Genomic DNA, 16,734 nt, shown 5'->3' with positions numbered 1-16,734 from the left:
GGACGGACGTGTCAAGTTCAAATACGAATCCTTAGATGGACATTTTTATTATTACCAGAATAAGGAGAGAAGGCACTCAATTTAATTGAAAAGCTTGCAAGGAGAAAGAGGGGAAAGTCATACAATGGACTAGAAAATACAGCTTCCGCAATCGTTCTAACTAGCCTGTCATTCATCTCGCTTTTTATTTGGCATGGCCCTAGCACAGTCTTGCCCTAAAAGGGGGAAAAAGGGGAAGCAAGCTGGCGACCCCTCTTGTCTTTGTTTGGCTATGTGTGTGCATTAGGGCTGCAGCTCTCAAATATTTTGGTAATCGAGTAATCGACTGAATATTCTATCAATTAATCGAGTAATCGGATTAAAAAAATGGTTTTAGGTAAAGAGTAATTATAAATTTACATGAGAAAACAAGACATTTTATCTAATATTGAACCATTTCAGTCAATCAATGTCTTTATTTTCGATGTACATTGTTGAAAACAGCCAACAATTGCATCTCAGATGTACTCTCAGATCATAGAAGCCCTGTCTCGCATCGAAGTCATCCGCCTCAGTGCGCTTGAACTCCTCAAGCGGAGTCCGATGGCTGGCGGGAACCCTTGTGGCCATTATTCTTGCTTCATCATGTTTTTATGCCATTGGCATAATCACTAAGCTTGAGAACGATAAACCGATACGACCGGATATCCGGTTTTACAGGTGAGAGATACAGATGTATCGATAGTAAAGTTACCATTCGACAGTAATTAGCCATTAAATATTCAATGAACCGATAGTAGAAATAGAATTCGGCTATCGCAAGCACAAGAATCGGCTTCTAATGCCTAGCTCAATGCATTGCTTAATATTTTACTTCACATGCTGCGCTTGTGTCATTCACCACACAGCGCACTTGGATCGAGACCGCACGCATGATATAATATGGACAAGCACTACTCACGGTCGTGGTTGCCTCAACTTCCCATGCATTTCGGCAGAACCGCTACTAATCGCCGTCATTACCCGATCGTCACGGGCATGTCATAACAACACGAGAGCTAACGAAACCACTGTAACACACGCTCCGTAGCATTTTCTTCACAGCCCAAAACAAAACTAGTAGTGGCAACGAAGCAACAAGCTAAAACTATGGACAGTGTGATCACCGATGCCAGCGACGTAAAGCGATGGATTTTCAACGCACCCAGGAAAACGAAAGTCGGACTTTGAAGTGATGAAGGCAGCCAGATATGTTCGCACGGGACTGAGCTTGTGTGACGTGTGGAGCAGTACAGAGATCATGAGTTTTTAATCCTGAAAAAGAACCCTCTACAATGGTGGAAAGGGGGGCATATTGTCTCCACGAAACACAGTCTACTTAAACATCAACATGTGGATTAGTTGATCTTCCTCAAGAAAAATCTGCCCTTCAAAAAAGATATGGACAGTGATGAGGAATAAAAAAATGAGGACGCACAGGCATAATTGAATGACTTTGCTGTGTATTAGGTTAAAGTAATGATTATTGACGTGTCTGTCTAAAATGCCTTTTTTTTATTCCCCCAATTATACCAGTCGTAAAGCATAATTTATTATTTATTTATGATAACACTAGCAGGTTTAATTCTTTTTTTTTTCTAGAGCTGCTGCATATAATTAATATTTTTTGTTTGTAAGATGTTTACGTTGAAAATTTGCACTTAAATTACATACCTGTTGTGTTCAAAACACCAGGAAATACAGTAATTGAATTACTGCACTTTCTTGTTGTCTGTCACTGGAGTTTTATTTTATTATCAATCCCATCCAACAAAATGACGGTCATATAGTAAGCCTTAATTTTTTTTTCATAAAAAAATAAAACATAACATTGGTATGAAATTTTGTTGTTTAATTTTGCTATTAGAAATGTGGTCTTTTTTATATGTTTCAAATACTGTACGAACACACACAACAAATGTTTACTATCGTATCGTTTTTAAACTGTATCGAATCCAGGGGTCGCGTTAACCGAATATTTTCCGTCGTTGACAGATTTTTTAAAACGGTGACGGAAAAGTCCATCTGTCATTTTGACAGGTTGCAATTCACACCCCAGACCACAGGGTGGAGAGTGAGCATTTAATTAGCTATTGTCTCTCTTGATGCATGACGTCGTTGGCCTTACTCGGAAAAATGTCAAGGCAACTGAGTGTCCGAAGTTTCTTCAAAAAGCCCCAAAACGACGATGGTGTTGATAAAAGAGGTGAAAAAAGAGGGACTGCACAAGCGGGCACGCAATTGAAGTCCATGCACACCAGGAGGAAGGTGTCAGACTGCGTTCAGGCCACAGCAGGTGAACTGTTAATTTCATTGTTCAATATGTAGCCTACCTACTGGGGCCACAGTCAGCTGTTTTTGTCACTGCGGAGAAAAAGTTACATATTTATCTGCTTGAAGTGTGATGGCACGGTGTGGATTCTCTGTTAAGCTTGTTCGGACAGAATATTGATTTAAAATGAATGAAAAGTACATACTATTGAATATGTTGAAGCGGTATGCAATGTTAAGAGTCTTGTTAGCTCGAATTGCTGTGTCCAGCCACTGTAGCTCTGCTGCTCTCTCTGAACTCTCTCTTCATATTCAAGCCAGAACACGCGCGGCTCTTAAGTGTCTCTGTCACGTGACTGTGTCGTAGCCGGTAACGCGCTCGGCCAAATGGACACACAAGTACGGAAGATGAATTATGCCAAACAAAGGGTCACCACAATGTCATTATTATCATTTTAAAAATTTAAGTGACGGGTAAAAATAGATTATGACCGGATTTTTATGACCCTGTCAGTCAAAATGACAGACAACGAAAAAGTCTAGCGCAACCTCTGATCGAATCGCATCGAATCGAATAAAAATGTATCTTATTTTAATCGAATCGTAACCTGTGTATCTAGATACATATCGAATCGGCCTCATGCCAGAAATTCCCAACCCTAATAATCAACTGTCACTTAAACAGGTTGGAAGTAGTGGCGAAGTTGGATCTTTGTGTCAAAATGATTCAATCAAAACTTTTTCTACTTAAAAAAAAAAAAGAGCGTTCAAAACTTTTAGTACTTCAAATAAAAAATGAGTTCAAAACTTTTTGCTCTCCAAAAAAAGTGATAATTCAATATAATATATGTATATATTTCAAATTAAAAACAAATATTTTCAAAAAATAAAAATATATTTATTTTAGGGAAGGGTAATTTTATTTTTGCAAAGGATTTTTTCTTTGATTTAAAATAGTTTTTTTGATTGAAGCAACTTTTTCTGGGATTGAATGATTTAGACACAAATGTCCTTAACCCATAATATGGCCCAAACAAAAAAAGGATTGCTTCAATCAAAGATAACAGTTTTCAAATGCAAATTTCTGAGTCGCAAATATTTTTTCGCATTCAAAAACTTTTATTTTTGATTGAAGTGATTTTTCTACTGAAATTTTTTGTTTGTTTGTTTGAAACAACTTATTTTTTTATTAAATAATTAATAATTTTTTTTGAAGTGACTTTTTTTTTATTGAAAATATATATTTTGATTGAAGTAACTTTTTTTAAAAAATTTTATTATTAAAGCAACTTTTTTTTTTTTGATTGATTAATAAAGACACAAATATACCTCCATAGAAACCTAGCCCTCCGCAGGGCTAACGTTACGTGAGCGAGTGACAGCAAGCGACATCTTATTTATTAGCGCTGAGAAGTCTGCTGATTAAAGATGACAGCTGTTTATTAACGCCGCCCAGTCTGTCATTTCGCATCTAGCTATACATACTGTAGATGTGATGACTATGAGACGCATCAGACGCTACTTGCTACTACCGTAGCATATGCGGGCGTAGTTTTTAGCAACGTTGGAGTAGTTTGTAGCGGCTGTCGGCTGCGGTAAGGTTTTTTTTTTTTTTTTTTTTTTTTGCTCCTTCCTCTACGCACGTGACGTCAGCGCGTTGTCCTACATTAAAAGTAGTCCCTGCAAAACGTGATGCTTAGAGCTGGCAAAATTAAATGATTCCCCGAGGGTAATAAAATTACTCGGACCAGTTTTTAAACTCGAGTTACTCGAGTTGCTCGAGTATTCGTTTCAGCTCGAGTGTGCATGCAGGTGTAATTATATACATATGTCTCAGCACATTTCAGCAAAGCAAAGCGGCCTCTTCTGACCTTTACCAGGCAAAACAAAACATTCTTTCTTTGTGAACAGTAATACTAAGCAAAAGCATTTGTTCATTGCGGGCAGCGATAAGCAAAAGCATTTCTTCAATGCAGGCAGCAATTGATAAAAGCAAATATATAATAACAACATCTCATCAAATACATTTCATGAAGCAATAGCATTTGGTAGGTAATATAATGCAACAATATGATCCCTTAAATGTTTTAAATTTGACCTGTGGAACATAAGCCAGTTCAAACTGGTCAGAATAACAAGGCAGTATTATCAAGAGCTAAACATGTTTATAGTTATCGATTCCAAAAAGGTCTCTTACTGCAATCAATCATGGAACATCCTATTATAGCAATCAATACTTTATTATGAGCCTTTATTGGTAAACTCAAATATCTAATAACCATTTAATAATTATCTTATCAGCCTGCATGCATGCATGCATGCATTGTGGAGCCTTTTATGTATTATCACTCAAAGCAATCATGTATTCAAGTTATTAATTGCATTTACATTAAAAAAGACACGTAATTACTACTTAGTGTTATGTATTCACATTTCGTCATGTAAGTACATTTACGTATATCATTACTCTTATACGTAAGCTGTTTAAACCTTTCACTACCTACCCCGCCCCCCTCCCCAAAGAATAAATAATATAAATAAAATCAAATTGCTACAATTTCTATACCCACTGCAATTTTTTTGAAAAGCTGAAGGACACATTGTGTTAGCACAGTGCTGCATTTTTCTGTAGTTTCACTTTTACTAGGAGATACTTGGAGATTGAGATAACAAGACGGTGTTTATCCTGACACACCAGTTAGGAATATGTTGGAGTCAGATTTGAAACAAAGTGTTCCTCATTTATTTGTTGCATGTTTTACCGCACCCTGAGACTGTCATCTTTGTGTGTCGACTCAAAGCCTTCAGAACAGAAAAGAAACACACAAGGTCAAGAGCCAACATTGAGATGACATTCAAGGAGTCCGGAAATAGTGTGATATCACGGCGGGGCTACATTCCTTGGCAGGAATTGTGACAAAATGGCCGCCAGCCCAGACACTACATTTCCCAGCATGCCGCACAACTCACGAAGGTGTGGCTGCTGGAGCCACTGCTGATTGTGTCTCAAGTCATGATAACAGAGGTTGAGCACATCGACAGAAAGTTTTTGGATCTTTGAGAACAGACCTTTTGAGAAGTTTAGTTTGTTGTACTATTTTGTTGCTTCTTGCTACATTTCGGCCTCTTTCTTTTGGGGAAACCCTCTGTTTGAGGTAAGCATGATTTAACTTTTGCACCATTTTCACAAACATCCAAATTCCAAATATTAGTTGAGTCTGTGCACTGCAAATTTATAACGACTCAATCAGAGTATTTTTCTTGAATCCAGTCAAATAATTTTCTCCACGTTGGTTTCAGCGTTCAAAACATGTTAATGCGTCAGATTATTGTGCTTACTTTAGGTAAATTTGTTCTTATTTAGCCCATACATCTAAATGTTGGTCATTTTTCACCTAAATCAAGAAAAATGGCTTTCAAATAATGTTTTGAACAATATCTATTCATGAATTAAGAAAATTTCTGACATTTCTGAAACTTTTTTAAGATTAAATATACTAATTTATTGCCTAAAATAAGTGTCACTATACTGCTGAACAGAAACTTGTTATTTACAGAATTTTTATATTTAGTGTTATTGTTTTAAGAAGTATTGAAGAGAGCTGTTTCTAATGTTGTTGCTGTTGTATTGTTTTTTTTAATTTATTTTTGCGTACTTGCTTTTACTTTTTGTTACAGTTTCTCTGTGTAAACAAGGTGCGGGGGATTACCGTAGCTGTCTTATCGGCTCGTGACCTTGCTTCAGGGAAGATGCTGAGAGCTGTGAATCTTATCCGGTACAAAAATGAAAAATGAATGTATCAAGTACAATGACCAAACATGTCGGAACATATATCTTACATTTATGGTTACTTGGTTACTTAAATGCATTATGTATCCTTTAATGCATATCACTCAAAGCAGTCATGCCTTCACATAATTACCTTTATACTTGCATTATTTAATACCATGTATTCACATTCTGTCATGTAACTACATTTATACAGTGGTATGAAAAAGTATGGGAATCTTTTGGAATTTCTCACATGTTTGCATAAAATCACCAAGAAATGTGATCTGATCTTTATCAAAATCACACAGATGAAAAAAACAGTGTCTGCTATAACTAAAACCACTCAAATATTTATATAGAGTTTCATATTTTAATGAGGATAGTATGCAAACAATGACAGAAGGGGGAAAAATATGTCAGTGAACCATCACATTTAACATTTTGTGGCCCTCCCTTTGGCAGCAATAACTTCAACCATACACTTCCTGTACCAGCAGATCAGTCTGGCACATCGATCAGGACTATTTTTGACCCATTCTTTGCAACAAAACTGCTGTAGTTCAGTCAGATTCCTGGGATGTCCCGCATGAATTGTTGTCCTTAGGTCATGCCACAGCATCTTAATGGGGTTCAAATCTGGACTTTGACTTGGCCACTCCAGAATGTGTATTTTCTCCTTCTGAAACCATTCTGAAGTTGATTTACTTCTGAGTTTTGGATAATTGTCTTGTTGCAGCATCCATCCTCTTTATAGCTTCAGCTGTCTGACAGATGGCCTCAGGTTTTCCTGCAAAACATCCTGATATGATGAATTAATTCTTCCATTAATGATTGCAAGTAGTCCAGGCCCTGAGATAGAAAACAGCCCCAACTCATGATGCTCCCTCCACCATGCTTCACAGTGGGGATGAGGTGTTGATGTTGGTGAGCTGTTCCATTTTTCCAACACACATGACGATGTATGTTACTCCCAAACAATTCAACTTTAGTTTTATCAGTCCACAAAATATTTTGCCAAAAATTCTGTGGAGTGTCCAAGTGCCTTCTTGCGAGCATTAAATGAGTAACAATACTTTTTTAGATAGCAGTGGCTTCCTCCCATGAACATGCCCATAGTTGAACATATAGTTGATGTGTGCACAGAGATATTGACTGTGCCAGCGATTTCTGTAAGTCTTTAGCAGACACTCCAGGGTTCTTTTTTCCCTCTTTGAGTATTCTGCGCTGAACTCTTGGCGTCATCTTTGGTGGACGGCCACTCTATGGGAGAGAAGCAACAGTGCCAAACTCTCTCCATTTGTAGACAACTTCTCTGACTGTTGATTGATGAACATCCAGACTTTTTTGGAGATGGTTTTGTATCCTTTCCCAGCTTTATACAAATCAACAATCCTTGATCACAAGTTTTCAGACAGCTCTTTTGACCGAGCCATGATGCACATCAGACAATGCTTCTCATCAAGACAATTATTACCAGGTGTGTGTTTTATAGTGGGCAGGGCTGCTTTAAACCACTCATCAGTGATTGGGCACACAACTGACAAATTGTTTGGTAAAAATTGGTTTCAATTGCTCTTTAAGAGGTCAGAGCTTAGCCAGAGGGTTCACTTACTTATTTTTTCCTCCTTCTGTCATTGTTTGCATGCTATCCTCATTAAAATATGAAAACCTATAAATGTTTGGGTGGTTTTAGTTAAAGCTGACACTGTATTTTCATCTGTGTGATTTTGACAAAGGTGAGATGGTGATTTTATGCAGAAATGTGAGAAATTTCAAAAGCTTCAAATACTTTGTCATACCACAGAATCAATATTCTTCAGCTGTTTAACACATACATCTACTAATCAATACTAAAGATGCAGCATAATATTGGTGACTGATAATTATTGGACGATAATGGTAATTATGACTTTATGTAGAAAATCCAGATTTTTTTTTTTAAATTAAAAAAAAAAAAAGTTTGTGCTTTTACTCTGTTCTACGAATAAGTTCTGTTGTTACTGACATACTTTATGCACTCTGTAATGGTATTCTTTGTTAAGAATGACTTACTTTTGAAGGCATTTTGTGCAATGAAGTATTTACTTTGTAAGTAATTGTTGCCAAAAGCATACCATTACACATTGTCAGACAATCTGTCTTTGTTAAGATGTTGGAATTTACTCGTTGTTCACATTTGATGTGGAAAAAGTAGCAATAAATTATTTTAGCACATTAACATTTGCTCAATTTCTGCATTTACAAATCAAGTCACCAAATGGTGCGAAAATGGAGTCTTTTCAAATGGAATAACAAAAGGGTTATGACACAGATAGTGCATGAAGGTTTAGCCGGATCAAACGTCTCACTGTGAAGTGAATAACGGCTGTCTCCCGCCTCTAGAAAATTCCAGGAGCAAAATCAGCGCGCTTGCAGTATCCAAATGGATGTAAGCAAAAGCGAACCCCAAGAAGTGGGCCCACCGGCAAACTTGTTCGGCGAGCTTCCTTGCCAGGTGGCTGTCAACCTGGAGTTCAACAACCTCTCTTTGACCGTCCAGCAGGGGTTCTGCTGGAAGAAGAAAGGTACAGCAGTCTCCGTTTTTAGAAGAGTGCTCCCCCAAAAAACTGATGATCTTTAAGGAGAAAGTTTATTTATTTATTCCCATCAGGTTTCAAAACACTCCTCAACAATCTGTCCGGACAATTCAACAGCAAAGAGCTCACTGCTATCATGGGACCTTCCGGAGCTGGCAAGTCCACAATGATAAATGTCCTGGCTGGATATAGGTAAATCCACTATAGGGCACAATGCCCAAAATAGTCCAGTAGGTTAAAATACATTAATCTGCATTACAGGGAAACTGGCATGACAGGCCAAATCCTGGTAAACGGTCACTCGAGGGACTTGGTGGAATTCCAGAAGATATCATGCTGTATCATGCAAAATGATGTCTTAATGCCTCACCTCTCAACTGAGGAGGCTATGATGGTGAGCACATTTGACATGAAAAACAACAACATCAAATAATTTCCACACTAAGCCGATTTTTTTTTTTTTTAGGTGGCAGCCCACTTAAAACTAAATGAATCATTGCAGGTCAAAAAGGAGATAGTAAGTTCTGCCAACAGGTTTTGAGATTTCATGTCACCTTGTGAGGGATGATAACATAATTACTGTGTCACAGGTGAACAAAATCTTGACAGTTTTAGGCCTGATGAGCTGTGCTAAAACACGCACCAACAATCTCTCAGGTGGCCAGTCGAAAAAACTTTCGATTGGTCTCGAGCTGGTCAACAATCCGCCTGTCATGTTCTTTGATGAGCCCATCAGGTACGACATCACACTTGACGTAATTTTAACCGTTTGCGCCGTTGTCCAGTGTCGATAATTTTATTTTAAAAAAGTAATTGATTATTGTTTTAAATGACTTCTCTCAAAAAGTAATTGAGTTAGTAACTCAGTTACCTGAATCTAAGAGTAATTAGTTACTTGGCAATGTAACTGTTTTTTTTCATGGGTCACACTGTGTTTAGTTCAAAGGGTTTTTGGGACAAACGGCCCTAGCTCAATCAATTCTTTACCCTAAACTTAAGTAGACACAGGGGTATTGCAGATATTGCGATCACTAGATAGTAACTATTGCTATGTTTGGAAGTCATTTAATGTGAATCAACCGTTAAAGTTGTTGAAATTGCTCCCGTTATTGATTTAGTTAAGGTCTACATTCAACATGTGAAAGTTTTAATCATCATTTAAAGATAGATTCAAGTCAATATTTTGCCGATTTTGGTACGCAAGCGGGCAAAGCCCCAAAAAGCGCACCAAAGTGGCCAAAACAATTACTTATTTCAACGAAGCAAAGGAGGGTACACTGTTGTGTCCTGACTCTTTAATGCAAAGCTTGGCTACACGTCGACCGTGAATGAACACCTAAAGCGCCGTCACCCAGTTGTAATTTTGGAAGACGACAGGAGACAATTACAAGATGGCAGATCGTAAGTCCATCTTACTAACTAACGACATGTTTTACTGAAGTTGCTAAACCTGTCGCGATATGCAATGATTCCATTTATCGCACAGTAAATAAAAATGAGGGCCGTAATTTTCATGGCTGCGTTTTATCGCTGCGTACGTGCATACATTTTTGCGTCTGTGTACACGAGCGTGTTGATGAGACTCCAGTTCCTTTCACGGATGTTTATTGATCATCCACACGCCGTAGAATTAAAGTTCAGACACACAAAATAAGAAAACACATCTATATTAAACACCGTAAACCATAGCATTGCTACATTGAGGCTATTGGGGGGAAAAAGACAACCTACTTCAGCCTGCTATAAAACATTGGCAGTCTTCTCCAAAATGTAAACTTGCAGTTAAAAGGTGACACTTCAAACATGAAAAACCGCTAGTTAACAGCATTTGCAAACAAAGAAAAAGAAAGGGAAAAAATGATTACTGACACCACAAGCAATGACAAAAAGATTTTTTTGCGGAGTGTAAAGCTTACGGTTAATGGTTTAGCGAACGTACTTCCGGTGAACATTTCAAAAATAAAAGCACTTCATGTTTGTCATATAAATAAAGATTCCTGGAGTTAATCCCATATACTCCAGAATTCAGATTCTACACTAAGAATAGCTTTAAAATGACATCCTTTATGAAAAATCTGATTGGCAATGAATAATTATTATACTACTATTATGTATAGTAGTATAGTATAATATTAATGATAGATATTTTTTTAAGAATTGGTTTAAAGCAGCAAACCTATACCTTGAGTTCAATTCTCACCCTTGGGACCAGTGTTGTCACACGCGTTACTGTAATCTGATTACTTTCTTTCAGTAACGAGGAATCTAACGCGCTCATTTTTCCAAACCAGTAATCTGATTAAAGTTAGTTTCGTTAGTGTCTGTGCGTAACTATTTTGTTATTGCCTCATAATGTATGTAGAATGAAGATTATTGTAGTCTTGTACAAAGAGCATTTCAAATTTGGGAGTGACATCACATGTCACGTTTTCTCATCTGAAGACAAAAAAAAAAACGGGTGAGAGCTGAGAGTGCGGCCAAAACAACATAGCCTAGCTACCTCGTCAGCATACAAGTCATCAACATGTTTTGCCTCCCCCCTCCCACAAAAGTCAAACTCTGCCTAGGGTTACAAACTGTAACTATAAAATGTACGTGAAGGCTGGTTACAAACTGTAGAAGTGCTGGCTGTCTGAAGGCTCTGTTTCGAAGTTTTGTCGCGTTGTGCTGTAATTCCAAGGGGTTCCTTGAATTGGATGTTTGAGTTTTTAGCGGTTGACAGTCTTTTGGAGCCAGCGCAAAGTTTGCAACACACGGACATATTTTTGTCATCTTTACTGAACAGAAATGTCAAGTAATGGCTGTGTTTCCAGTGAATAAATACAGCCGTTTGTGGCATCTCTCCTGCCTTTCACTGTTAGCATCGAAAACATGAGATGTGAGGTCACTCCCAAACTCAAGAGCAATATTTTCTATTCAAATGCTCTTCGTACATGACTACAGTATTCTTCATTTTACATACATTATGAGGCAACAACAACAAAAGTAACGCTCAGGCACTAAGGAAACTAACTTTAATCAGATTACTGGTTTGGAAAAATGGACGCATTAGATTGCTCGTTACTGAACAAAAGTAATCAGATTATGCATTACTAAGTAACGTGTTACTGACAACTCTGCTTCCAACTAATGAAGATCAAAAGGTAAGAAAGCAGTCAACCAAGAACTTGAGCGATGGATACATTAGTTATAATAATAGTTGCAACATGACATGCAACAATATTTGTATTCTCAGTGGTTTGGACAGTGCAACATCCATCCAAGTCATCTCTCTCCTGAAATGTCTGGCTAACGGAGGCCGGACAATCATCTGCACTATTCATCAGCCCAGCAGCTTCCGCTTTCAGATGTTTGATAAGGTAAACTTCAATATCATCGCCAGTGAGATCAGCCTAGATTAAACAGTGTTCTCTCCCATCTAGCTGTTCATTCTCAGCCAAGGCCAATGTATATACAGAGGCACAGCCTCTCACCTCATCCCTCACCTGACCACCCTCAACCTTCATTGCCCAAACTATCACAATCCAGCGGATTTCAGTGAGTGCTTCAAGTTTCCGTTTCAATCTTACGTAATGAACGTGACTAACTTTAGTGCATGTTGTTACTGACCCGATTTACACCTGCAGTCATAGAGCTGGCGACGAGAACGCAAGGGGACATGCAAGCCGTGTTATGTCAGGCCGCTCAAAGCAGCCCGTGCTGTGAGAAGAGCGTAGAGGACAACCAGGGTTCCGCCACGGATTTGGAATCGGTACGCGATTCTTTACCATGTGCCTTGCGTCAAATAAATGTGGCTCTACAACATGTTGCTCACTTATGTTGCCACAGGAGCTAACGCCCGTTGAATTGCCGAAGTTTGCCACAAGTATGTTCAAACAATTCTCCATCCTGTTTAAAAGGAACCTGACAGTGATACACAGAGACAAGGTAAATAAAAAGACAAATGCTGAAAAAAAATATTCCAACTGGAATTTGGAATTGAGTTTTTCTTCATGTGTGTTGTGAAGATGCTGACCTCCAGGAGGTTGACCTCCCACATGGTGATGGGACTCCTGATCGGCCTGCTTTACTTCGACATCGGAAACAATGCCAACTTTGCCATGGACAACACCGCCTACCTTTTCTTCTCCCTGTTGTTCCTCGTGTTCGCCGCCCTGATGCCCACCATTCTCACCTGTAAGGGAAATTTGGACTGTTCTGCTTAAATTGGAAATGACCGACTGCCATTGTTCCGCTTTGTTTCCACAGTTCCTTTGGAAATGTCCGTGATTATCAGGGAGCACTTAAACTCCTGGTACACCCTACATGCATACTATCTGGCGAAAACATGTGCGGATGTACCCATTCAGGTAATAAGTTTTCACGATAGTCTTTATGGAGATAATCGATCCTCATTTCCAATCTCGTTTCCAGATGACCTGTCCAATCATGTACTGCACTATTGTGTACTGGATGACGAGCCAGCCTCCAGAGGCCGTTCGCCTCTTGTTCTTTGTCTCCTTTTCTACATCAGTCGCTCTGGTCGCTCAGTCACTGGGGCTGCTCATAGGGGCAGCATCTCCGTCACTGCAGGTAAGTACCCTGCCGTACCCTAGTCTATCCTGTCCTCACTCTCGAATGAGTTGATGAAAAATGTGGTTCACCCTCCCCTACAAATGCATCATAACACCACCTCGCAGGTCGCCACCTTTGCCGGGCCGATCACAGCCATTCCCATCGTCTTGTTCTCGGGATTTTTCATCAGTTTCCAAAGCATTCCTTTTTATCTTCGGTGGACCTCTTACACTTCCTATGTCAGGTATGTTGAATTCGATATTTTCTTCGGATATTTTCTTCTGTTTTGCATTTACAGAAATGAAGTAATTCTATTTAGGTATGGCTTCGAGGGAGTGCTCCTCTCCATCTACGGGTTGGATCGCAAAAATCTGGAATGTAAGGAGAAGGTTTGCAACTTTGAAGAACCCAAAAACATTCTGCAAATGCTGGATGTGGCCGAAGGCAAGATCTACATTGATTTCATTATCTTAGGAGTTTTCTTCACTATCCTCAGGGTGGCAACTTATCTAGTTCTGCGCTATAGAGTGAGAGCGACCCGTTAATTTTGAGTAAATGTCCGTTGACTGGGATGTTACTGCAACCTTTGCTGGTCAAATTAAATTCGGTTGTAGTGTACCACGAGTGTGCAAGTATTATGTTAACTGCCAACGTTTTTGTCAAGTAAAAGATTTACAGCATTTCAAGAACATACCCCGGTCTTCGCCCCTCCCTCACCTTCTATGCATGACTTCCTGACTTGACTACTGCAACAGCATTCTCTTCGGTTCTCCCAAGGGCGTAGGTTTGCGTAGGGACATAACACTACCAACTTTTTAGGATGCTCAAATTGTCCCCACCAACTTTTAAGCAACCTTATTTGCATTATACAATGACTTCAGCTGTAAAGGTAATTTAGATTGTCTTCCCATATATTGTTAGGATAGAATTGACCCTACCATTATACAGTGAATTACTTTCATTATGTTCAGACTTACATTTACCCCTTTTCACTTGTTATTTAGTAGTGCCAGTCCATTTTTTTCCCTCAAACGCACGTTTGATTGGTAGATGACTAGAACCCCCACATTCACACAATCCCGACAGAAATGCATGTCAGTATGCTACCTCCACCGTTCCCTTTGAAGAGGAGGGATATTAGACGTTTTTTTTCCAGCCAGCAGCAGCAGCCACTGTAAGTAATGTAAAAAGATGTCAATGTTGTGGAGGTGGGGAACACACCACTAATAATTTTGCTCCTAAAAGTCCAACCAGCATCAGAGTCTGCATAACATTAAACTGTGTGAACTTGCTAACCTGTAAAGCTCGAGTAGAAAGCTGCTTAGAGAGGTGTCTTCCTGTATATTTTGTACTGTTAATATTAATTCAACTGTGCATTTTGTGCATTTATTCATTAATTAAAATGTTTTTTTTTACATCATTAAAATATATATATATATATATATATATATATATATATATATATATATATATATATATATATATATATTTACAGCCTATGCACATATTACCCCCCCTCAAAAAAAAAACAAAAAAAAAAAATTTAAAAGCAGCACCACTCTAAATTTCCTTAATATTAGGCAAGCATTTTGAAAAATGACTTTCTCCCTCTGAAAATACTGTTAACTTTTTTTTATGTAGGAACCAGCTGTTTTTGAGAAATGTACCCAATCTCTTTGGTCTTATTAATGTCGCGTACCCAGCAAAAAGTGTACATGCAGGTTATGCTGTTATAGCGTCCCTACCAATTTTGAGACCAAACCTGGGTTCTCCATCCAAACTCCTTAATAAACTACAATATAACCAAACCTGCTGAATGCCTTCTCACCCCTACCCACTATCAAGATCACATAACCCCTGTGCTTCGCAAACGCGCACTGGCTTCCCATTACATATCTACAAAGCATTGAGTAACTAAGGGGGCGTTTACATGGTGACTCTCAGAGAATACGAAAAATTTCATTTTTGCATTTATATGGTTCCATCTCCATTCGAACAATGTCGCAATTCCGTGTGAAAATGATGTAGTATTCCTGCCAGGCCCTAGGGGGCAATGCAAATTTACAAGGCGACAGCCAATGATGCACTTTGACCCCAACAACCTCTTCAGCCCGGAAGACAACATACCCGCCCACTCCAGGTAATGGCATTTTTTTTCTCCAAAAGGCACAAAAATGGAAACATTCAACATATTTAAATTAAAAATATTCTAAAAACAGTCAATTAAAGCCGACGTTCTGCTATATTTGCTGTTTTTAATGTTTAGTAGCATGGCTGCGTACCCCCAATGTGATGTGTGCGAGTGCTGATGTTATCGTCGCGGGAGCTTTCCATTGATATGGATACAGAGCAAGCCCCCTCAATCGAATCCTTCCACTTTGGAGCCCGGATTAAATGGTTTGTGTCTTCGCCTTCCGTTTTCACCAACACCATATGAAGGAGAGGCCATTCCGCAATACAGTCATTGTGTGTCGGTGTTGCAGAGTCGCCATGTAACTGCCCCTCACAAACCTCCTCTATCCCCTCCAGTCACCTCCGCCCATCTAATGGAAACACCCTCGCACTGCCCCCACAAATAACATGCAGCCTTCTCTGTTGCTGCCTCTCCCTTTGGAAATCACTCCCTAACCCACCCCCACCTGTTCAGACCTTCCAACACAGTGTTGGTAATCTTACTTTAAAAAAGTAATTTGACTTGACAATTTTACAAATGACTTCTCTCAAAAAGTAATTAAGTTAGTAACTCCATTACCTCATTGTAAGAGTAATTAGATACTCAGCAAGGTAACTGACGTTACAGTTCATGTTCTACACATGATTACATTATACAGTCTTTAACATCTTTCACATCAAAGATGTTTATATTAATTGATTGAATTGAACTATTTTTTTCATTAAAACAAATAAATAAATACTTCACACTTTTTTCAATTTTTGTTTCTAATTTCCCCTATCTAAGAGTGTAACAATACACTGAACCCGCATCGAACCATGACACCCATACTGTGGTACGTACTGAACGGTGACTTGAATTGTCACACCCCTAATATATATATATTTTTTCAATATGCAGGTGAGCCTCTTAATCTCCTGTCTTTGCTCTAGTTGTTTTTATTTAAAAAAAAAAAAAAAAAAAAAAAATATTAATGGCTACATCATTCAAGAAAGGTTTAGGGCAAGTGACTTTTATTGGTCATTAAAAAAACATTATATTGTAGCGTCTACATGGACAACAGCAACTTGGTGATGATAATGCACACTCAGCGGGAAAACGACATTATTTTCAATTAATTGTACCCAGCAGGACGCAACGAACTGTATGTTAAAAAAAAAAAAGTTGGCCAAGAATTTAGGATGATGATCCCCATGCCAATCCTAACAAGAACACGAATAATCTCTCTTGCTAAATTTTTTTATGTTAATGATTTGTGCTCTTTCTATGAAAATGACCTGAAAACAAAAATACATTTATTTTTTGAATGTGTGAAAACAAAACAAGTTTTGGACTGCTGTTGAGACCTTTTTTTTTTCATGAGTCAACTG

At 38.4% G+C, this 16,734-nt stretch overlaps 1 protein-coding gene across 2 annotated transcripts; it reads left to right on the top strand.

The window, feature by feature from the left end:
* The first annotated feature begins 5,277 nt into the window (after window positions 1-5,277).
* LOC130923401 (ATP-binding cassette sub-family G member 4-like) lies at window positions 5,278-14,679 on the top strand. 2 transcript variants are annotated; one of them, XM_057849080.1, is made up of 16 exons: window positions 5,278-5,444; window positions 5,968-6,065; window positions 8,444-8,625; window positions 8,712-8,829; window positions 8,899-9,031; window positions 9,104-9,154; window positions 9,228-9,373; window positions 11,873-11,996; window positions 12,060-12,174; window positions 12,264-12,388; window positions 12,466-12,564; window positions 12,645-12,813; window positions 12,886-12,986; window positions 13,051-13,209; window positions 13,317-13,435; window positions 13,511-14,679. In XM_057849080.1, the coding sequence occupies exons 2-16, from the start codon at window positions 6,040-6,042 to the stop codon at window positions 13,734-13,736; spliced, it is 1,893 nt and encodes a 630-aa protein (XP_057705063.1). In that variant the 5' UTR covers window positions 5,278-5,444; window positions 5,968-6,039; the 3' UTR covers window positions 13,737-14,679. The 2 variants fall into 2 exon arrangements, with proteins under 2 accessions (XP_057705063.1, XP_057705064.1); XM_057849081.1 differs by having other exon boundaries at window positions 5,290-5,444; window positions 8,454-8,625.
* The last annotated feature ends 2,055 nt before the right edge of the window (window positions 14,680-16,734 follow it).

This window comes from Corythoichthys intestinalis, chromosome 10 (assembly GCF_030265065.1).
Source record: "Corythoichthys intestinalis isolate RoL2023-P3 chromosome 10, ASM3026506v1, whole genome shotgun sequence".
Lineage (NCBI taxonomy): Eukaryota > Metazoa > Chordata > Actinopteri > Syngnathiformes > Syngnathidae > Corythoichthys > Corythoichthys intestinalis.
The sequence above is the reverse complement of the archived record's forward strand: the minus strand, read 5'-3'. Positions and strand labels throughout refer to the sequence as shown.

Excerpts from the sequence above, each read along its gene's own strand:
- LOC130923401 (XM_057849080.1), top strand. The coding sequence starts at position 6,040 with ATGCTGAGAGCTGTGAATCTTATCCG. Across the intron at positions 12,565-12,644 it reads CAGTGATACACAGAGACAAG|ATGCTGACCTCCAGGAGGTT; the intron begins GTAAATAAAAAG and ends TGTGTTGTGAAG. Across the intron at positions 12,987-13,050 it reads GTGCGGATGTACCCATTCAG|ATGACCTGTCCAATCATGTA; the intron begins GTAATAAGTTTT and ends TCTCGTTTCCAG.